At 36.9% G+C, this 23290-nt stretch overlaps 1 protein-coding gene across 3 annotated transcripts in view; it reads left to right on the top strand.

Annotated features, from left to right (window-relative positions):
- Positions 1 to 23290, top strand: part of TEX10 (testis expressed 10) — a 68092-nt gene that overhangs the window by 21112 nt on the left and 23690 nt on the right. For 2 of the 3 annotated variants that reach the window (XM_069105822.1, XM_069105840.1), the window contains 5 exons: positions 2588 to 2700; positions 5202 to 5437; positions 12810 to 12945; positions 16782 to 16957; positions 18086 to 18263. In XM_069105822.1, coding sequence (XP_068961923.1) covers positions 2588 to 2700; positions 5202 to 5437; positions 12810 to 12945; positions 16782 to 16957; positions 18086 to 18263 — 839 coding nt within the window. The remainder of the gene's footprint in view (positions 1 to 2587; positions 2701 to 5201; positions 5438 to 12809; positions 12946 to 16781; positions 16958 to 18085; positions 18264 to 23290) is intronic. The other variant, XM_069105831.1, reaches the window with a different exon arrangement.

Raw genomic sequence — 23290 nt, 5'->3', positions numbered from 1 at the left:
TTGCATTGGAGTCACCAAGTTTTAAAATATGTCTTGATTTAATTTGGAGAGTTGTATAAATTTTATAAATTAGGATCTTTGATTAAGAACTGGAACAGGCATGCCATTCCTCTCATCTTCCAGATGAGGAAACTGAGACCCAGAGAGATTTAAATGACTTGCCTGAGGTCATATAGGTTTCCTCACTATATCTACCATGTTTCCCTTCATAGAATTTCCTTACCTATTCATCCTCTGCAACAGATGTTGGTACATAAGCTGCCGGTATCTTCTGGATGGTCTTTTTGAAGATGTTTTTTCAGGTTTTTCAAGTTTTATTACAATGTGAGATGACCAATATACTATGAAATGATAGGGTTTTTGTGCCTTTGGTCATGTAATATTATTTGATTTTTTTGAGGTGAACCTGTGAGCCATCCTTCCACTTAGCTTCACCTTTTTGTTTTCTAAAGTCATTTTTAGTGAGATTTTGAAAGACTGCTAAGATTCAGTTCCTATACTAGAGTGTGCTGTAATTCATTGTTTGGATAGGGATCTTACATTTAGAGTATTAATTAAGTGAATATTTATAGATGGTCTGGAAAATTGGTTCTTAATGCTGTCTGCCTCTGTTTGCCATACTACTACTATCACTCAGGAATCAGAAGGTAGCTGTACTGCACTGATTTTTTTCCTTTGTTTCTTGGCGTTAATATATTTTTAAAGAATTTTACCACCAACAACCTTACCATAAGCTTGCTGGTGATTAGTCTCTTTCAAATTTAACTTGGCTGAGTACAAATCTATTGCAAAGATTATACTTGAAGCTTTTTCAGTTTGGCAGAACCTGCCAGTTATTAGGCTTTTCTGATGTGAAAAGGGCTGGGGAACCTGCTGCCTCAAGACCACGTGTGGTCTTCTCGGTTCTTAGGTGTGGCCTTTTGACTGAACAAATCCTTCTATTAAGCATATTCTGTGAAGTTTGGATTCAGTTGAAGGGCTGCACTTGAGGACTAGAGGGCCACATGTGGCCTTCAGGCCACAGGTTTCCCACGTCTGTCACTCACCTGCCATAGTAAGACATTAGAGTTGGCAAAAAGCATTTTTATTAAATATTGACCATCATTACCTCCTTTAGCTAGGCTTCTCTCTTGGCCCCTTACACACAGTGGTTGGAAAGACCTCAAATAAGTAGGGAAGGAACCGTAGAAAATCTACTTTGGGAAGGGATTCACTGATCTTGAACTCAGATTACAAGTCAAAGGTTTGAGCTTTAGATCTTTTCCAGAATTGCTTGGCAAATAATTAGGGGTCACAAGATTACTCTGCACATATATCTTTTTGGTCTTTTCAACATTTGGGAAAATTCACTTGAAACAAGCATATAGCAGTTTTTGCAAATTAAAAGTTTTGTTCCTCAAAATGGAAAAAAAAAGTTCAGCAAACTATTATTATCAGGCATGATTGTGGATTGTAATATTATAGCTCATTAGGCTAATTTATTTAAAATTTGCTAAGTTTGCAAGTTTTGTACAGTTAAGAATCAATGAAATGTATCATTCAGAGGGTTCATTGATAATTTCTAGCATTTTTTCAGTTAGTCCTAATTTAAAAAAAAAACAATCATTTTGTATCATTGCTTCATTTGGTATTGCTTAATGAACTACCTATACTTATCTTTATCTGAAAATTTCTGTCAGTGACACATGAGAGTATATTTGACTCAATGCCATTGCCTAAAAGTGAATCATTATATGTTTTGATAAATGTGGAGGGAGTGTCCATACTTGAGAACCCTAGAGATGCTGTTTAGTTTAGAGTTATGTAATGATTCCTATGTGTTTCATAATTATTGTGTTAATTGCTTAAAATCTAAAATTTAATTTTTGTGATATCTACTTCCAGTGTAAATTTTGACAAACAGGACGGCTTTGAAAGTTACATGTCAAACTTATATAGTTAAAAAGAAAAGCAATCAGTTTACAATAGAGATTCATAGTTTCATGTACAGTGCTCTTTCTGTTTGACTTTGTGTATGGAAATGCTCATTTTATTCAGTTAAGTTCAGAATAAAAAAAAAGGTCACTGAAGTTTAATTTGGTTGCAAAGCAAGTTGCAAGTTACTGTAATTAATATACTTGACAAAAGCTTTGAGGGTGAAAATGGTTGACTATACCAATTCACTTTACTTTTATTTAGATTGTCATTAGCAGATGTCATTTTTAGTAATTACAACTATAGCTAGAGGACAGCTAGGTGGTGCAATGGATAGAGCACTGGGACTGGAGTCAGGAAGATCTGAGTTCAAATTTGACCTCCACCACTAGCTGTCTGACCCTGGGCAAGTCACTTAATCCCTGTTTGCCTCAGTTCTTCATCTCTTAAAAAAAATGGGGATACACCGGAGAAGAAAATGACAAATCACTCCATTATCTTTGCCAAGAAAGCCCCATGGATTCCATGGGGTTGTGAAGAGTTGGACACGACTAAACAGCAGTAGGTGAAAAGGAAATTTTTAGTTTCTACTTCTGAGTTTTATTATTGCCTGTTAAGTAATCGAACATAATTTTACTCAGATTTTTCTAATGCTGCATTGTCTTTTTATTAGGAGGTATGGCTTCGAAAGAATTACCTTCTTGACTTTAAGCACCATTTTATGAGTAATTTTCCTTATAATCTACAAGAAATAATGAAACATAAAAGGAAAGAATCAAATAAAAGGTATTGTTTTCCATTACATAGAGCTGAAAAAGGAATATATTATCTATAATTGAAAATTTTTGAGTAAAGAAATGAGTCTTTCAGAAGTTGTTTTTAGGTTACTTATAATCACTGTCATAATTACTCATATTTAAACTAGGACCTATATCCTATTAAATACCAGTTTTTCTTTTTTCATTTTGGGAAACTTTATATTTTTAAAAAGTATATTTTTGTTATTATTTTTTTTTGCTTTTCATATCATCTTCATCTCAAAATATATTCTTCCTATTTCCCTTCCCTTTGCTATAATTCCTTATACCAAAAAACAAAAAAGAATAAAGTCAGTTGGACAAAATTAACCATTACATGAACCTAGTCTGACATTATATGCCGTGTTTCATACTCATCATCCCCTACTTCTTCAGGGAGAAGCTTATTTTGATATTTCTCTTTCTGGTTCTTATGAAACAAATATAGTGGTAATATGTATGACCTTTCACAAGTTTTATTCTATATTAGTCTCTGGATCTGACTTAGTACATGGTGACCTTAGGCAGATTATTTAATCTATTTGAGCCTCAGGTTTCCTCATCTATAAAATAGGAAAAGAATTGATATTAATAAAATTTTGAATAGACAGTACAGTTCAGAGAAAAGGGCATTTCTCACTGGAGTGAACAGAGATTTGTGGAGGAAGTGTTGTAAGCTAGTAGGGAGGTGGCTCTTGGCATAGTTAGGTTGGGTAAATCATACATTAGTTCCTAGAGAAGTCCTCTAAAGAGTAGTGAACTTGTGACAGTACTCCAGGAAGTGGAGACTAATTATGACCTGTAGAACAAGAGAATTTCAATGAGACTCAGAGTATTAGGCTTGTAGGGGCTTTTGGAATCTAGTTCAATCTAATTTTACAGTTGAGGAAATAGGCCTATAGAAGAGAAATGTCTTGTCCAAGATCACAGAGCTGATAAATGAGGAGTGATAGCCTTTCCCAAAGAAAGAATGGCTTCCTTTGGCCAAAGAAGAAAAGTCTAAGCATAATCAGATCTTACCAGAAGGAGAAAATTAGCAGTGTTTGTGACGTTAGGATGCTGGTTGTGGAAATATAACAAAGTCACGTGTTCTTAAGAGGCAGTCTGCCCCTTTGTAGTTAAGAACCCAAAGAGTGTGGCTCTGGAAAGAAAAATGTTATTGGTTTAAAATTAATATTAAGGCATAAATTAATTGTAAATTAAAGGAACTTAATGGTAACAACAGATAATGAGGTTCCTTTGGGAATGTTGTGTATTTAAAGTCCATACTTTGAACGATTTGTTGAGTAAAACTTCTAAGGGGTGATTTTTGTTATCTTAGCCCTAGGAAGTTAGCTTTTTGCAATGTGTATTATATCTATTGCATGTTTTTAGTAGCAATGATCACTAACATTTATGTAGTACTTACCATGTGTCAGGCACTTTATTAAAGTGTTTTATATTATTTGATTTGATCCTCACAACAAATCTGGGAGGTAAATGCTATTATTCTCATTTTACAAATGAAGAAACTGAGGTAAACAGGTTAAGTGACTTGCCCAGGGTCACACAGCTAGTAAGTATCTGAGGCTGGATTTTAACTCGGAACTTCCTGACTCCAGGAGCAGCACTGTGCCTACAAGGTCTTTTGCCTGCCCTCATTTCCCCTTACAAGGGAAGTTTTATTGATAATTTAAAAAAATTGGGGCAGCTAGGTGGCACAGTGAATAGAGTACCAGCCCTGAAATTAGGAGAATCTGAGTTCAAATGTGGCCTCAGACACTTGACACTAACTGTGCGACCTTAGGCAAGTCACTTAACCCCAATTGCTCTGCCTTCTTCCCCCCCCCCCAAAAAAAATGGTCATTTTTATTGATAATTTTTAAAAATATCATGGTCATTCCTGACACACTCCCTTTCAGTTGAATGCCCTCTTATAGAGAAATATCAAATGAGGTAATATTTGTAAAGCTTTTGGCACAGTGCCTGGCACTTAATAAATGCATGTTTCTTCCCTCTTCTGTAGCAAAGAACACATTAAGTAAAATGACCAGCAAAACAACTTTGTTTGACAGTGTTTTTAGTATTCTGCTCTTGTATATACTCCATTCTCTACTGAGGGTGAAGAAGTGTGTTGGATTCCTCAGAACCAAGGACCAAGATTAGCCATTGGTAGTAATTTGAATTTATTATTGCATGGAATTTTGCCTAAGATTAGACCAATGTGAAGTATAGGCCAACATATATTTTGATATATTGATATATTTTTACAGTGGTTATATTTTCTTCTTTAGTTCTTTCCAGATTCAAACTGAGAGTTGCTTAACCCCTGTTTCAGGTCTTTACCCCAAATGTGACTTCATAATTGGATAAATGTCTTACCAAAGTTGTTATGTTTGTACTTGCTATTGAAGTTTGCACTTTATTAAGGGAGACAGTCTTCTTAATGTTTATTAATAAGATACCTCCTTATACTAGATAGAATGACTTATAGTTTGTTTTTTAACTTAGCAGCAAGTACATGACTTCGTTGAACAACGTAGATCATCTTTTAATGAATTTAACATTGTGTGATATCATGGTGTCCCTGGCAAGTTCTTCAACATTGCAGAAGGACTTTGATTGGATAGAAATGATTAGGAAATTTGTAACTGAGAGTTTTGAAGATGGCTACAAGCTAAACAATAAGCAGTTGAACAGATTGCTTGGGGTGACATGGAGATTAATGCAAATACAGCCAAATAGAGGTAAGTAATATTTCTAAAATTACTCTGGGAAATAGTTGTAGATAAGATTGTTTTTATTTGTATTCCTTGTGTCTTTCTGAGTTCTTTAACCATTTCTTACTTGTCTCTGGAGGGAGAAGTTTGACACTAGTGAACAACTTTCTAGCTTTGCTTCTTTATGGTTACAAGTTTGTGAGAGTTAGATAAATCAATATCTTTTTTTTTTCTTTTTTGGAGGGCAGTTGGAGTTAAGTGACTGGCCCAAGGTCACATGGCTAGTTTTGTGTTAAGTGTCTGAGGCTGGATTTGAACTCAGATCCTCCTGACTCCAGGGCTGGTACTCTATTCATTGCGCCACCTAGCTGCCCCCATAAATCAATATCTTTAACTTTTAAAAAGTGATTACTCTCTTAATTCTCTCATTAACCAAACACTTAAGAAGTGCCTACTATGTGCGTAATCCTATGCTAAGTACTGGGGCAGAAATGGAGCAGTCTCTCCCCTTAGGAGGTTCTGCTCTAAGAACGTCCACAGATGAGTTGATAAGAGATGATTGAAGAGGGAGAAAGTACTAATGAATGGGATAATTGGGAAAGACAGGTATAGGAGGTGGCTTTTGAGCTGAGCCTAGGAGTTTTGATAGGCTAGAGGTGAGGTAGGAAGTGCAATGACTTCCAAGGATGAGAAATATGCTTGTGCATAGAGATAGAAGGTGTAATGTCAGGTTTTAGTAGGCCAGTTTGGCTAGCATGTAGAGCATTTGAAAGAAAGTAATGTGACTATAAGTCCAGAAAAATAGGTGGTATTGAGATTGTGGAGGGCTATAAATTCCAACCCAAAGAGTTTGTATTTTATCCTAAAGGCATAGGATACTACTTCAAGGAATGACAATGTTAGACCTATATATGTGTTTGTATATATATAGATCTATATGTATGTTACATACATGTACACATAGCTATAAACAATGTACTTTGTGAGATCCTAAAATAAATGTTACCAACACGGAGGGGGAAAGGAATAGAAAACCAATTGGGACTTTTAGACAGTGGCATTAGAATTAGACTTTAAAAGATGGGTAGAGATTCAGAATAGGGAAGCATATAAGCAAAGTCACAGGGGCAGAAAAGTAGGGGAGTGTATAGGAGACAAGTCATCCAGTTTGCTGGCACATAGATTACATAGAGGAGAGTATTAACATGAGGTTAGAAATATTTGCTGAATGTGGTTGCCCAGGTCTTGTTTGCCAGGTAAAGGAGTTTAAACTTTACTTGATAGGCAATAGGGAGACAGTGTAAGGTTGTAAGAGCAGTCCTGTCACTACACCTATGGTGAAGAAAGCCACGTCTGACATTGGTGTAAAGGATGGTTCTGCAAGGGGACATGAGGGACCATCAAAAGACCTTGTAGGAAGCCTCTGCAGTAGATTAGGCTAGTGGTAATTAGTGCATATACTGAGGTGGTGATGATGGGAATACAAGAAGGAAATGGATACAAAAAATTTTACAGAGGTGGAATCCAAAGGATTTAATCATTGATTGGTAACATGATAGGGCATTTATGTGTTTTAGTGGAAAGACTGCTGGGCCTTGAGTCAGGGAGACTCATCTTTGTGAGTTCAAATTCTACCTCACACTAACTAGCTGTATGACCCTGGGCAAGGCCCTTAACCTTCTTTGCCTCAGTTTTCTCATCTGTAAAATGAGCTGGAGAAGGAAGTGACAAACCACTCCAGTATCTCTGCCAAGGATATCCCAGATAGGATCACAGAGAGTCACATGGTAAGGGAGATGAAAAAGTCTTCAGATAACACCAGGGTTTTGAACATGGAAGCCTGAGTTAATAGTAGTGTGCCATTGACAGAAACAGTGAAGTCTGGAGGCAGAATAGATAAGCATTCATCATTACTTTTATTTTTTAATTTTTTGCTTTTTTTGGAGGGGGTAGGGCAGGGCAACTGGGGTCAAGCGACATGCACAAGGTCACATGGCCAGTAAGTGCTAAGTGTCTGAGGCTGGATTTGAACCCAGGTCCTCCTGACTCCAGGGCTGGTGCTCTCTTCACTATGCCACCTAACCACCCCAATTCATCATTACTTTTGAGAAAAATATCCTTTAAGATCATCTCTTACACCAATTCATTATTTAGCAAGCAATGTAAAATTAGCAGTCGAATTTAATCTCTGCCACATAAAAAGCTTGAATGACCTTAGGCAAGTCACTTAACTTCTGAAGCTATTTCAACATTGAAAAATGGGAAGTATATTACTTGTACTGTTACTGGAGGTGACATTTGAATTAGTCTATAAAATGGCATTCAGCAGATGTGGTGGAGGGTAGGGTTGGGTTGTTGTGAGGGTTAAGTTTTTTTGTTCTCTTTTAATATTGTTATTTTTAGCATTTCTTTTTAAATTTTGAGTTCCAAATTCTCTCCCTCCTCACTGAGAAGGCAAACAATGTGATATCAATTGTACATGTGAAATTAGTCTAAATATATTCCCATATTAGTCACATCACACACAAAAAAATTAAGTGAGAACATTATACTTCAGTTTGCACTCACTTCATCCATTCCCTCTTTGGGGGGAATAGTATTTGATTATGAGTCCTTTGGAATTGTCTTGGATCATTGTATTGACTAAAGTAGCCAAGTCTTTCCCAACTGATCATCATTATAACATTGCTGTTACTTCTTACTGTTTTTCTCACTTTACTTTTTATCAGTTCATGTTTTTCTGAAGCCATCCCCCCTCGTCATTTCCGATAGCACAATAGTACTCCATCATAATATACACAACTGGTTCAGCCATTCCTCAGCTGATGAGACATTACTTCAATTTCTAATTCTCTGATAAACTACAAAAAGAGCTGCTATAAATATTTTTGTACATGTGGATTCTTTTACTTTTTTTTTTTGTCTCTTTGGAATATGGAGTTTTATAGCCTTTTGGGCATAGTTCTGAATTGCTCTCCAGAATGATTGGATCAGTTCACAACTCCACCAGCAGTTTATTAGTGAACCTATTTTCCCTCATCCTCTCCAGCATTTGTTGTTTCTGATGGGTGTGAGGTGGTACCTCAGAGTTGTTTTAATTTGCATTTTTCTAATAAATGGTGATATGGAGCATTTTTTCATGTGACTGTAGATAACTTTGATTTTTTTTTTCCTTCTGAAAGCTGCCTGTTCATATCCTTTGACCATTTATCAATTGGGGAATAGTTCTTATTTTTATAAATTTAACTCAAATATTTGAGAAGTGGGCCCTTTATCAGAGAAAAACATGGTACCTTTTATTAAAATGTGGTTTCCCTGATTATTTCTTTTAATTAGGTCTATTTTTGCTTTTGCTTTTTCTAAGGTCATGTTTGCTACCCCTATCTTTTTTACTTCAATTGAATGAAACATAAATGGATTTTGTTCCAGCCCTTTATTTGTGTGTCATTTGTAAACAACAGTGTTAGATTCTAGTTTCTAATCCATTCTGTTATCTGATTCTGTTTTATGGGTTAGTTCATCCCATTCATATTCAGTTATGATTACTGTGTATTTTCCTCCATCCTATTTTCTTTTTATCCTTTCACTGTTCAAATGTCTGTCTTGCTTCTGATCACTGCCTCCCTTAATCTGCCTACCCTTTCATCATTTCCCCATGTCTTCCCACCCTGCCCCCCCTCCCCAATCCCCTTTCCCTCCAGTTATTTTGGTTAAATTAGATTTCTATACCCAACTGAGTGTGTGTGTTTCTGTTTCCTCTTTGAACCAGTTCTGATGAGAGTGAGGTGCAAGCATTGACTTCCCCCCATTTTTCCCTCTACTATAAAAGCTCTTCCTTGCATGCCTTTTTTATGTGAAAAAAGTTTCCCCATTGTATCCCTTTCTCACCCCTTCATTTTTATTTTATTTTTTGGAGAGATCATTCCAACATAATTGACTCACACTTATGTCCCCTATCTATGCAGACTCCTTCTAACTGCCCTAATAATGATAATGTTCCTAAAAGTTACATGTAGCATCTTTACACATAGTTTAACTATTAAACAAAGCAGTTTAACTATTGAGTCCCTATGATTACTCTTTCATGTTTACCTTTTCATGCTTCTTTTGAGTCTTGTGTTTGAATGTCAGATTTTTCTATTCAGCTCTGGTCTTTTCATCAGAAATATTTGACAGTCCTCTGTTTTGGTAAATGTCTGTTGTTCCCCCTGAAGGATTATACTCAGTTTTGCTGGGTAGGTTATTCTTTATTATAATCCCAGCTCCTTTGTTTTCTAGAATATTATATTCTAAGCCCTTTGCTCTTTTAACGTGAAAACTGTTACATCTTGTGTGATCTTGCTGTGGCTCTATGGTACTTGAATTGTTCTGATAGTTTGCAACATTTTCTTGACTTGGGAACTCTGGAATTTGGCTTTAACATTACTGGGAGTTTTCATTTTGGGATCTCTTTCAGAAAGTGATAGGTGGATTCTTTCCCATTCTGTTTTACCCTCTGGATCTTAGATATGTTAGATATCAGGACAGTTTTCCTTGATGATTTCTTGAAATACGATGTCCAGGCTCTTTTTGATTATAATTATAGCTTTCAGGTTGTCCAACAGTTTGTGAGGTTTTTTTTTGCTTTTTGGAGGGGGGAAGGCTTTTGGGGTTAAGTGACTTGCCCAAGATCACCTGGCTAGTAAGTGTCAAATGTCTGAGGCAGGATTTGAACTCAGGTCCTCCTGACTCTAGGGTTAGTGCTCTATTCACCGTGCCAGCTAGCCAACCCCGTCCAACAATTCTTAAGTTATTTTTACTTTTTATGTTTTCCAGGTTAGTTGTTTTTTTTTCATTCATTTGAATTTTTAAAACTTGTTTCTTCAAATCTCATGGAGTTATTAGCTTCTACTTGCCCAATTCTAATTTTTAAGGAATTTTTTTTCTGTGAGCTTTTGTACCTCTTTTTCCATTGGCCAATTCTGCTTTTTAAGGAGTTCTTTAGTGAATTTTTGTGCCTCTTTTACCATTAGGCGAATTCTATTTTTTAAGGTATTGTCTGACCTTCCTTCTGCTGTGAAGTTCTCTTTTTGTAGTTTTCTTGCATCGCTCTCATTTTTTAACCTATCATTCTTAACGCTTTAACTCTTCTAGGAATTCTTGTTGGGCTTGGGTCCAGTTAGCATTTTTCTTTGATGCTTTGTCTATAGATGGTTTCACATTGTCTTAGTTTGTGTCTTGGGCTTCTCTCTACCACTGAGGTAGCTTTTTATGGTCAGGATTTTTGCTCATTTTTTCGTTCTATTTCTTGACTTTGAACTTTATGTTAAAGTTGGGCACTGCTCACCTGAGAGTGGGGAGGGAGGCATTGTCCCAAGCTTCAGGCTGTTTTCGGAGTTAGTTCTGGGGGTTTGCAGTTTTTGGTGCTTCCAAAGTGATGTGATGTGGGGAGAGGTCTAGTCACTGCTCTCCTCATCTGCACTCTGGTCTTTACCCAGACAGGTTCTCTGTTCTCCTGCAACCACAAGTACTACTAGTGTTTCTCTCTGCCTTGGAACTGTGATCAGGGCCCCTGCTCCCTTTTTATCTACCAGAAATATTCCTCTCTACCCTGGAATTGCATTCTAGAACAGTGTATGGCAGGGGTGGGGAACATGTGGTCTTTGGGCAATATGTGAGCCTCTTAGGCCTCAACTGAATCTAAATTTCACAAAACAAATACCGTTAATGAAAGGATTTGTTCTGTAAAACTTGGACTCTGTCAAAAGGCCATAACCAAGGACCTAGAAGGCCACATGTGGCCTTGAGGCAGCAGGTTGCCTACCCCTGGTCTGTGGGCATTAGAGTTGCCAGTCAGTGCTAGCTGTACCCATTGCCAGCAAAGGGTCCCCTATATCTCTTTCTAACCAGTTGTTCGACCCCATTACCATCTCTGAGCTACAAAAGCTGTTGCTGTTGTTATAACTACCTCCAAGGCTTTCTGCAGTTTGATGTACTCTGGATCAGCCTTCTCCCTGGTGTCCACACAGAAACCTTTTTTTCTCTCACCAAGATTAAGACTTTATATGTGTTATTTTTTTACTAGATTTAAAGTCCTGTGAAAGCAAGGATTTTTGTTTCATCTAAACATTGTATGTGCCCCAGCACCTAACATGAAGCTGTATATACAGTAGGCACTTTAACTTTTTACTTATTTTTAATTATTTATTGGAAAAAACTTGGACTGAATTATTTCAAGTGCATTAAAAACACTCTGAAAAGCTCATAAAGGAAAATATCTTGCTAGTGATAAAATCACAAGTCTGAACTCCCCTCTTCACAACCATTTCATGTTCTGTTCTGTCCTAATCCAAAAGAACACAAATACCATACTTTTAAAGTTTTGATTAGACTATTTCTCCAAGAAGTGTGATATGTTTGTCATATGATTATAGAACAAGAACTTAATAGGTGCTTACTAAAAGCTTGTTGAATTGATATCTTTAGGATGTCTTTTTTCCCCCTTCCATGCTATAATAATGGGTCTGAATATAGTCAACATCTCTAAAATATGTATTTGAAAACAAATACATAGTTATAGGCTGAAAAGTAATTAAATTATATTAAAACATATTTTACTGTAAAGTTGAGAATTTGGACAGGAGGGTAGTAGGTACTATAATTAATCTGTGACTGACCTTGGAGTTTGGAGTGGACCACAGGATCTGTCTATAGTAGGTTAGTGTGTATAGTGGGTTACTGTGCAGATTTCCAAACCTTCCATTGTTAATAGAGAAATAAAAATATCATGGGGAGTAGCTATGCTACATCTTCAGTCTTTTCTTCTTACTTGCAGGAGGTTAGAGCTGGGGTGGACAAAAGCACAGTGATATTACCTGTTAATATTTTGTACCAGCCAGTTCTTTTGGAAGAGAGTTATCTGTATTCTGGGTTTGTTAGCCAGAATAGTCTGTTAATTAATAGTCATTTTCTAATTTCTTCCTCACTAGCATTTGTGCTTATGTTTCACTCAAAAGAAATCCTTTTTTTTTTTTTTTTTTTTTTTTTTTTTGATATCTTCCTCCTTCCCTCTCAAGTTCCAAACTTCTGGCATCCCTGCTGAGGTTTTGTGTTACTTGACAATCACGTGAAACAGCTGGTACCATCTTAATTGGTCTGTTTTGTGTTGTCACTTTTCTGTCAGAGAAAAGACTAAAGTTGCTAATTGTTACTTTGACGGTTAGACCAAACACTATGAATCATTTTTGTGGACCATTTAGTCTACAGTATTTCTAATTAATAAAATTTTATGATCATGAGTTTGCTGTAATAATTTTTTGCCAAAGAAAATGAGGACTGGTCATGTAATTATGATGCCAAAGCTCATGTTTAATCAATTTATGTAAAATATGTTGTAAACTTCCTTTTCTCCTTCTTCTAGTGGCAACAGAGGTGCTAATCAGGGCAGTTTATACCCTTTATCAACAGAAGAATCTCCTTGTTTCTGTACGTTCTTCACTTCTGAACTTTTTTAGTAGCATTTATCAGAAAGAAGAAATGGGTCCTCACAAAATCAAGTAAGAACGGATTTTAATTTGTTTAATTTTTCATCATAGGTATAGATTTCCTGTGGTGATATTTCTTCCTTTTGATTTGTTATACTGTAGTTCAATTAAATGATTGCATAGAACAGTATGGTGTTTCTTGATTAATGGATCATTTAGAAATAAAGACTTTGAAAGAAAATGAGTGAAAAAAAGCATTTAAGTACACTTAGGATAGAAATAGAAAATCAAAACATACCCTGCTCTTAAGGGCATTCCCATTTTAATTAGGGGAGATGATTTGTACAGGAAAATTCAGAAATGAGAATGGAAAAGCTTAGGATCACTTCTGAGATGCAGTGGTGGCATAGGTGGCAAGGCCCATGAGAACTTTATAGTTTAGATGTCACGGCTCAGGAGTCTGCAAGGCTCTGTCGTATGGCATGCGATAAAGCCTGGCAGGCTAGTGGGTATAATGTAATGGACTGTAAGGACCAGTTCTCCATCTTATTGGGAGGATTGTATTTGTTAAATCCCTACTGATTCAAATGGTATGAGAGGCCTTTTCCACCCTCTATAACTGGGTAATTGGAGAGGCTCCTACCTCAGCTTTTGAGATAAGGAGAGTGGGCACTCCAGGCCTTTTCTTTTGTACTTGGCATCTAGCCAAGAGTAGAAAAGAGATTGAGCAAGCAGATTCTGGAAAAGGAGAGATCTTGGTGGGATCTGGTCAGGGATCAGAATTCAACAGGATTTTTATGTAAATTATGTCATGTGGCTATAGCAGCAAGCACCCCAAGCGTCTTCAGGGTCGCTGCCAACACAGGTTCTTAGATCTGCTTTGTTAAAGGAAAGCAACTCAAAATGGGTTAACAAGCTTACTTCAGTCCATCAAACATATATCGTTTACCTCATTCAGGGGAAAAAGGTCAGCACCCCGAACTTCAAAGTATACAGGCAGAATTATCAAGACAGAAACAGATCAAGTAGACAGCTTTCCAAACTGTCCAGCCATTACATCCATACCAAATCAACATCTGGGTTTCTCAAAGCAGAGGGGCTCTGGACAAGAATCCATATCAAATCACAGAACACTTCTCAAAGTGAGCCCCAAAACAAAACCTCAGGGCTTATATAGCCTTCTCCTGGCTCAGAGAATGTAACAACCTTTTGGACCCACTGGCCAATTAAAAAGTATCTACTGAAAAACAAGCCTCCTACCCCAGGCTCCAGGTGCACTTTAGCCTAGGGGCAGGGAAGATCTTTACATTCCCATTACATTTAGCCCCAAGATCTTTCATGCCCATAGCATAGTCAATTTACTTTTGAATTAGCATTAAACATCTCTTAGGTCACATTTTCAAGATACAGAACTAAAGTTACCAAAGTGGCCACTTGGCCTTAAACAAACACAAAGTACATAGCATTATCACCTCAATTCAGAACAAGAGTCCAAATAAAGTTGTCTGAGGAGGAGGGGGGTGTCCTTCCCCTCACACTGCTCCAGCCCCTGCTTCCAAGTAAAGAGAGGGGGCTGGGCAACAAAACCAACAAGGTGGGGTCCTTGGGGGTCCAAGGCACTTCATCCCACCCACCATAGTCACAAGTCCATCCTCCCCCTGGGTCCCAAACTGTGGGATGCAGCAAGGAAACACACTCAGTGCCCCTCCTTTGCTGCTCAGTTCTTATCTTTTCCTGTGGCTGAATTGTGAACTCCTGGGTTCCTTCTCCTCCCGCAAAAGGCAGTCGTTCCTGGCTTCTGCCCAGGTCCCGGTGCAGGCAGCTCACCATTCCTGCTCTCAGCTCAGCAAAGTCCACATGCAGGCCAGTCTTCTCTCCTGCTCCATGGCTCCACAGAGTCACAGCTACCACAACTGGGAAACAAACAATCATCCCAGCCCCCATACTTTCCTTTTACTCTGCAGATCCTGTTTGTGACGCCATTTTGTAGCAGCAAGGACCCCAGCATCCCCAGAGTGTCTGCCAACACAGGTTCTTGGATCTGCTTTGATAAAGGAAAGCAGCTCAAAATGGGTTAACAAGCTTACTTCAATCAGTCAAACATATATCGTTTACCTCATTCAGGGGAAAAAGGTCAGCACCCCGAACTTCAAAGTATACAGACAGAATTATCAAGACAAAAATAGATCAAGTAGACAAGATTTCCAAACTGTCCAACCATTACATCCATACCAAACAACATCTGGGTTTCAAAGCCGGGGGGCTCTGGACAATGGCTTTCCAGAGTTTCATCTGATCAAATCACAAAACATTTCTCAAAGTGAGCCCCAAAACAAAGCCTCAAATCAGGGTTTATATACCTTTCTCCTGGCTCAGAGAATGTAACAACCTTATTGACTCACTGGCCAATCAAGAAATATCTACTAAAAACAAGCCTCCCACCCCAGGCTCCAGGTGCACATTAGCCTAGGGCCGGGAAGATCTTTAAATGTGCATTCCCATTACAGTGGCCTAAGGTCAGGGTTCTTAAATAAGTTGCCTAGATCTATAATTTAAAAAATAACTTTTTTAGCTTAAAATTTAGTTTTGATTTATGAGTAGCCCAAGACCAGGTATTCAGGAAAACATGCAATATTTATGATTGGTTGTGGGTGGATTTAGTGTATTAAAGGAGTCTGTGGGAACCTCTGGGTGACATTTTCTCTTGCTGTCCAAGTGCTGCTCACTTAAACGTTTCCACGCTTGTGCAATTTTAACTGTGTCCCGTGTCCTCTACTATTGGTGCTGTTGCAGACCATATAGGTGCCTACCATTGGGCAGTCTGACAGTGCCAGTCAGGATGAACCTGCCTTTATAAGATGTGTATCCAAGATATAACAGCCTCCTGAAATTTTGCTGATGGGGAGATTTGGGGATGAATTCTAAGACCAGAAAGATCCTAGATTGGATATCAAGACATCATGAAAGGAAATGGAGAAGTTTGGGGGCCTGGGTGGGGTTTTCATTACTAATCCTTATTTGAAGGTAGGTGCTTCAGAGATAGAACTTGATATTGGAATATGTTAAAGATAACTCATAATTATTCTGTGAGACAGGTATTATTCCTATTTCCAAGAAGCTAAGATCCTGGGAAGTCACAGAGACTGTGAATGATGGACTAGTTCCGAATCCAGTTTTCTTAATACCCTTTGTTCTGTACCACATGGTAATGGGGAAAAAAGATACTGGGGGTTAGGAGGCAGATCTGTTATTTTATTGGTATGAAGAAATCCTGATAGTGAATTCAATCTCCCATTGCAAATTGGCACCTGCTCTATTGCCTGTAGGCTTGGGAACATTGCCTGAATCACTGAAAGTTTAAGCGATTTGTCTGGTGTTACACAGAAAGTATATGGTAAAAGCAAGATTAGAACTCATGTCTTTTTTTACACTCAGGCCAGTGTTGTATCCATTGTAACTTTTGGCCTCTTTAGACACTTTACCACCTGTTGACTCCTGGTTAGGAATGGCTTTAGAGTTATTAGGAAAAGATTTCAGTTATGTCGATTGTATTCTATTTAAGGAGGCAGGGAAGAATAATTTCTATCACAGTGGAGTAAGAAAAGTTTTAATTCTAATTATTTTAAAATTTTGCTTAAGTGGAACAAAACATTCCCCCTGCTATGCCAGTCAAATGAAGAATTCTGTGATAGCTCCTTGAGAATAGAGCTTATTTCATTGTTTGTATTTATATCTCTAGTAATTAGAACAGTACCTGGTCATGGGAGATGCTTAATAAATACCTGTGACTGTTAACCTATTTTCTCATTGTTTCAGTATTCTTAAATATGCCAGTTGTGGTTTGTTGTTTTTTGTTTTTTGTTTTTTCTTTAAGTAAATTAAATGTTTTATCCTTTCTCTTTTTTTAGAAGCCGAAGTAAAGTATTATCTCGTTGGCTGGCTAGCTTGCCCTTGCAGCTTGCTCAACTTGGCTGTAAAAACCCTGAACTCTCAACTCAGCTTATTGATATCATTCATGCTGCTGCAGCACGATCAAATAAAGAGTTACTAAATAGTTTGCAAGCTACTGCTTCTCGGATCTATGGTACGACTTGAGATGTTTAGTAGCATAGCTTCTCATGAGTTGTTTACTATTTTTTTGAAAAATTTAACTTGTCTTTGTTTTTTAGTATTTTATCCCCCATTTCTGAATATCTCATTATTTTCTGAAATAGGTGAAGTAAAATTTTTTAGCTTAGCCTTTTCCTACTTCTATTTGAATTTAGTGGTTTAGGATATTAAGGCATAATTAGTTGAAGAAACTTAAAATATTCAAATAATCCTAAACTCAATATGTAACTTAAAAATTAGTGGACTCTAAGGAATTATAAAATACTGATGAGTTGGAGTAAACTTTTATTTATGGATACTTTAGATGTGATTACTTGAAACTGTCGAGTAGTCCTTTCATTTTCTTACAACATGAGACCAACAAGTAGTTTAGTATCTAAGAGAAATTTTTTTCTTTGGAATTCAGGGAAGTTAATAATATCTTAGCTCTTTATATCTTTAATCTTCCCTTTTCTCACTCTACTTCCCCTGCCCTCTAGTGAAACTCATAATTATCTCTGGAGGACTCAGTACTATTTTATTAAAAAATCAGTTAACTTTGCATTGTACTATGGCATTTATTGATATCATTAATCACACTTAAAATAAGTCTTTATGCTTTTATTCATCACTTGTGGAGAAGCACCATTTAAATAAAATATACTAAGCTTAAAAAAGCTTCCCTTGTTCAATTTCTTTCTGAATCACAGGTTTTCTTTCTGAACAAGAAAATTCACAATCAGCTTCATATTGTAACGTTAAGCATTGTATATTACTGCTAGAGAGTAAAGTGGAATTATTTTTAAAATACTTTCTAGTACTCTGGCTCTTAAAAATGATTAGAAATTAGTATTTTGAATATTTTGGCATATTCTGAACTATAGAACTATGCAGATTGTGGAATGCCCCCTGTTAAATCAGAGTATTTTTTGTTTTCTGAATAAAGAGACCTTGAAAAAAGATGTTTATATAAAGTAATTCTCTCCATTTCTGAGTAAGGTTCAGAAATTGCAACATTCAGAATTAGTATGCCTGTCATTGAGAATTGCTAAATCTTTATAAGTGAATTCCCTTGACTTCTAACAGTTTTTTACTTGAATTTAATTTCTCTGTGTCTGTTTAGATCCACAAGAAGGCACTGTGGTTCTTCTTCCTGCAGCATCTCAGCAGCGTTTGGTCCAATTGATATATTTTCTGCCTTGTCTACCTGCTGATTTACTATGTCATTTAAGTCATTGCTGTATTATGGGAAGACTTAGTTCAAGTTTGGCTGCTGCCCTTATAAGGATACTGCATATGAGGTAGGTAGTATGCTCAAGTGAGCTTTATTTGTATGTAAATTTTTCCCCTTTCAGTAATTTTGATTCTGTTGTACACATTTCCTTCCATCAATAATGTTTTAAGATTTGTTCTTATAGTTGCTTGGTAGGATAAATATCAAGTGTAGAAGTTAGGTTTTAGTAATTGGGACAGTGTAAATGATTTAATAGTTTGTTTCTGGTATTGTGGCAACTTAATAAATTTTAGCTGCTGTATGATATAACCAGAAATGGACTGTGAGTAAGACTGTATTGAGGTATTGGATCAGTGGATTATAATTCAGATTATATGACAAATATCAAAAAGGCAGTGTCCAGTTGTAGCTTTACATTGTACCTAATGCTGTTAAACTTACAGAATATAATATAGAGAATGTAGATACTTTGAAGGGTGGAATGTAGATACATTAAGATCTAGTGGAATATTTAACCATCAAAGAGTAATATTTTCCTCCCACAAAACAAACTGGCCAAATTAGACTCCTCGATTTTGGAGATTTTGGATACCTGGGGTTGGGAAACTTTTGATACTTGAGTGTTATTTTACCTGGCCTTTGGCAATAGTGCTCTAGATCAGTGGCTCTCAAGCTTTTTTTTACTCACAACACTGTATTCTTTGCCATGAAGAACTGCAGCACACTGAACCTTTGAGTGATAACATGAGATATTCCATTTGGGGAGGCCCTTTCCTGTGCAGTTTTTCCTCAGTAACAGCAGATGTTTTTGTTGGGTTCTTTGTGAGTTCAAGGTCTGATGTTTTTTGAGGTGAGCACTTAAGCATATTTGTGAATACCATGTTGACCATACTCTGTATTTTGATTAAGTAAATTTTGTATTAAATATTCGTAGAGTTTTAAAATCTATAATAACATTGAGTATTGTGCAGCATACTCAAATGCATTGCTTTAGAGGTGACTACTTTAACTTGGTCAGTAACTTTTACCATTGTGAATTAGTCTTGTTACCACACTCAGAAATCCTTCTAACGTAGTGGTTTCAGTTATTTGATTGCTCAGCCACATAAATGTAACTAAAGTTAGGTTATTCTGTAGAGCACATGATAGCAGAGCACAGAAATTTAGGGGCTCTGAGCTGAGATGTGGAGGAGCTGCTGTGAGAGGTGAGAGCATTGTTTGTCACCATCTTGTGTTATGTGCGTGGGCCAGAAAGAGCAAGAAACTTGGAACTGGGAGAACTGGGTTCCAGTCTCCCATTTAGCACCTTGCTGAGTGCATGATGATAGAGAAGTAATTTTTACCTTTCTGGGCTTCTTTTTTCTCACTTGTAAAATAAGACGATTGGACTAAGTGATCTCTGAGTTTCCTTCATTCTCATGCAGGACCACTGGTGGTATAATGTGCTAAGCTCCAGGCCTGGAGTCAGGAAGACCTGATTTCAAATCCAGCCTTAGTTATTTCTTTGCTGTGTGACCTTAAGCAAGTCACTCCACCTCTTTTTGCTTTAGTTTCCTCAACTGTAAAATGGTGATAATAATAGGTTCTTGTGAGGATTAGGTGAGGTATTTGTAAAAAAGTGCTAAGTGTACACTGTAGGTGCTATATAAATGTTAGTTATTATTAATAGCTTGCATTTATATAGCCTTTCAAGGTTTGCAAAGAGCTTTACATGTTAATTTCATTTGATCCTCACAATTACCCTGAGGTAAATGCTGTTATGAGGAAATTGAGGAACAGAGAGGTTATATGACCTGCCCAAGATCATACCGCTAGTGGGTGTCTTAATATCTTGTGGTATTTACTTAGCACTTTAAGATTTGCAACATATAAACTTTATAAACATCTTATCTTTACAACAGCCCTGGAAGGTAGATGCTATTATTATCCCCATTTTACAGTTGAGAAAACTGAGGCACAGAGAGAAACTTGCCCAAGGTCACATAGCTGGTAAATGTCTGAGGCCAGATAAAATCTCAGGACTTCCTGACTTGAGGTTCAGTGTCCTATCTACTGTACCATCTAGTTGCTAACTGCATGTGAAAGATGTAACTATTGATGGACCAGGTCTGCGGGGTATACATCCAAAAATATATCATCATCTAGACACTAAACCTTCTTTTTCTTTTTGGGTTTCATTTAGGGAGAAATGCATTCTTTGCAGGTATGACGCAATCAGCATAATTTCATTCACAAATAGCCATATGGAGAATCTCACCTTCTAAAAGCAGTTTTTAATTGATTTTTGAGTCTGTGTTGGGCATCTGCCATTACTGGTCAACACCTTTGAGCATAAGTCTCCCAGTTTTATAGTTGATATTAATATTGACCATTGAACAGAGTTATACTTGTGTAGCAATATCCTAAACCTTTTCTTTATGCAAGGTAGGTTTTTTCCTTAAAAGTGGGGTAGCCATCCTGGACATTGATTTGCCTCAGGCTGCCTAAGTACAAAACAGCCAAGAGGAGCTTGGATTCTCAAACACTGGTTTGATGGTTGATGATCTCATCATTCAGGTGTTTCTGCTCTTGTTTTCAGATCTTCTTTACCATATCCCAGCCTTAGGATACCAGTGGAGCATTCTGAGTGGCCATCTGTCATCCCTCACTCTTAGCCACATGGCTGTTGCTTGTTTTTCTGTCACAATTCTTTAATGACATCCTTACTCCCATTTTTTGGAGTTCCTTGATGGTTATTATATATTATAGCTCACCTCCCCCCTACCATATACATTTTTCTTTGTGTTTCTGTGTGATGCTTGTCTTTAGTTTCTAGGTGTCCCTGCTGTATAGGAAACAGTTTATTCAAGGAATGCTTTTAAGGCAGTGCTTTACTACACTTAATCACGTCTTTAATAATAAATAAACAAGCCCAATAGGATCTTGTATTTGTTAAAAAGTTTGGTTAGTTGTTTGACTAAAAATGTGGTCTCCTATAGAATTATTTGCAAAAGTTTGCCTCTCTTTTACCCTCATCAAGTATTACCTTGGTGTCCATGGCTATTATTCATATTTAATAATCAGTTTAACTTTCCTGATTATATTTGTTGCTTGGTTTCTCCAATACCCTGTTTCTTTCTTCCTTTTAAAAAAATTTATTCAGTTATCAGATATTTTCATTTTTTTCTTCTCTCATTTCTGACCTCTTTTTGGAGGAATTGGGGGTAAGGGAGGCAGGGAGGTGTGGAGTGGGGAACCAGACAAAACAGAAGCATAATCAAGGAAAGCAAATTTCCACATTGACCAAAATATGTATCTCATTTTGCACAGTAGCGAGTCACATCTCTCTTAGGAAGTAGATAGTATTCTTCATCATTGGTACTCTGAAAATATGATTGATTATTGCATTGATTAGAGCTAAATTTTTTGAAATTCATTTTTACATGGTTAGTGTTATAGTATAAATTGTTCTCCTGGTTTGCTCACTTCACTGCCTCAGTCCATACACATCTTCCTACATTTCTCTGAAACCATCTTTCTTCATTTCTTATATTACAATAGTGTTCCATTGTATTCATAAGGCATAATGTGTGCAACCATTCCCTAGCTGATTTTTACAGTTTGGTTTCCAGTTCTGTGCCTTTACATACAGTTGTTATCAGTATTTTTTGTAAATAAAGGATTTTTTTTCCTCTTTCTTTGATCTTTTTGGGGTATAGGCTTAATAGTGGTATTGTTGAGTCAAAGCATATGTACAGTTCCTGGACTGTCTGGGCTGTCCCATTTCACAGTCTCACTACAGTGCATCAGTGTATCTGTTTCTCCCAGCCTTTAACATTTTACATCTGCCTTTTTTGACAAACCAATCAGATGGGTGTGAGAGGGGACCTTAAGAGTTGGCTTTAGTTTGCATTTATCTAAGAATTAGTGATATAGAGTATTTATTCAAAATTGTCATTGATAGCTTGCATTTCTTCCTTTGAAAAATGTTTGTTCCTTTTCTTATCTTTTGGCCATTTATCAATTGGAGAATAGTGATTTTTATTCTAATAAATTTGAATCAGTTCTTGATCTGTCTTGGAAATGAGACCTTTATCAGGTAGACTTAACTGCAAAGATTCTCCCTCCCCCCAACCCCAGTTAATTGTTTCCCTTTCAATCTTAGCTGCATTGGATTATTTGGTGCAAAAACTTTTTGTGTATCCTGCAGAGATTTTTTTTCCCCTCAGTTAATTGTTTCCCTTCTAATCTTAACTGCTTTACAGATAGCTTCCATTCCCCTTCTTTTCTTCTCAATCAGAATTCAAACACGGGTTTTTGCCTCCTTTTTTTTTTGCTCTTTGGAGGGCAATTGGGGTTAAGTGACTTGCCCAAAGTCACACAGCTGCTAGGTCTGTCAAGTGTCTGAGGTTGGATTTGAACTCCAGTCTTCCTGACTCCAGGGCTGGTGCTCTCTTCACTGTGCCACCTAGCTGCCCCGTTGCCTTTTTTTTTTTTTTCAATTCAATTTTAGTTTATTTTTAAGAAGGTAAGAAAAACAAAACCCATTATAAATATGTGTAGTTATGCAAAACAATTTCCAGCATTAGCCGTGTTCCAAAAAAAAAAGAAAAGAAAGAAAATATAATTCATACTATGCATTAAGTCCATCTGCTCTCTGTCTAGATGTGAATAGCCTGTTTCATCATGAGTCTTTTATAACTGTTGTTGGTCTTTGGTTTTACTGTCTTTTAAAGTTATCTTTAATATTGTTACTGTATAAAATGTTCTAGTTTTGCTCATTTCACTTTCAGTTCATTTAAGTCTTCCCAGGTTTTTGTAACTTTAAAAAAATCATCCCCCAAATGAACTATTATGTTAAGCCATTCTTACCTGGTAGGCATCCCCTCAGTTTCTAGTTCTTTGCCACCATGAAAAGATCTGCTATGAATAAAAAAACAAACCACCCTTTTTTTTCCACATAGGCCTTTTTCTTCTTTCTTTGACTTCTTTGAAGTATAGACCTAGCAGTAGTACGGTCTGAAGGACATCCACAGTTCAGTAGCTTTTGGGCATAGTTCTAAATTTCTTTCTTAATATGGTTTGGATCAGTTCAAACCTCTGTTGACGGTGCAT

The sequence above is a fragment of the Petaurus breviceps genome, unplaced genomic scaffold, assembly GCF_028583685.1.
Source record: "Petaurus breviceps papuanus isolate PSGF00001 unplaced genomic scaffold, PetGlider_PUasm1.0 138, whole genome shotgun sequence".
Lineage (NCBI taxonomy): Eukaryota > Metazoa > Chordata > Mammalia > Diprotodontia > Petauridae > Petaurus > Petaurus breviceps.
The sequence above is the reverse complement of the archived record's forward strand: the minus strand, read 5'-3'. Positions and strand labels throughout refer to the sequence as shown.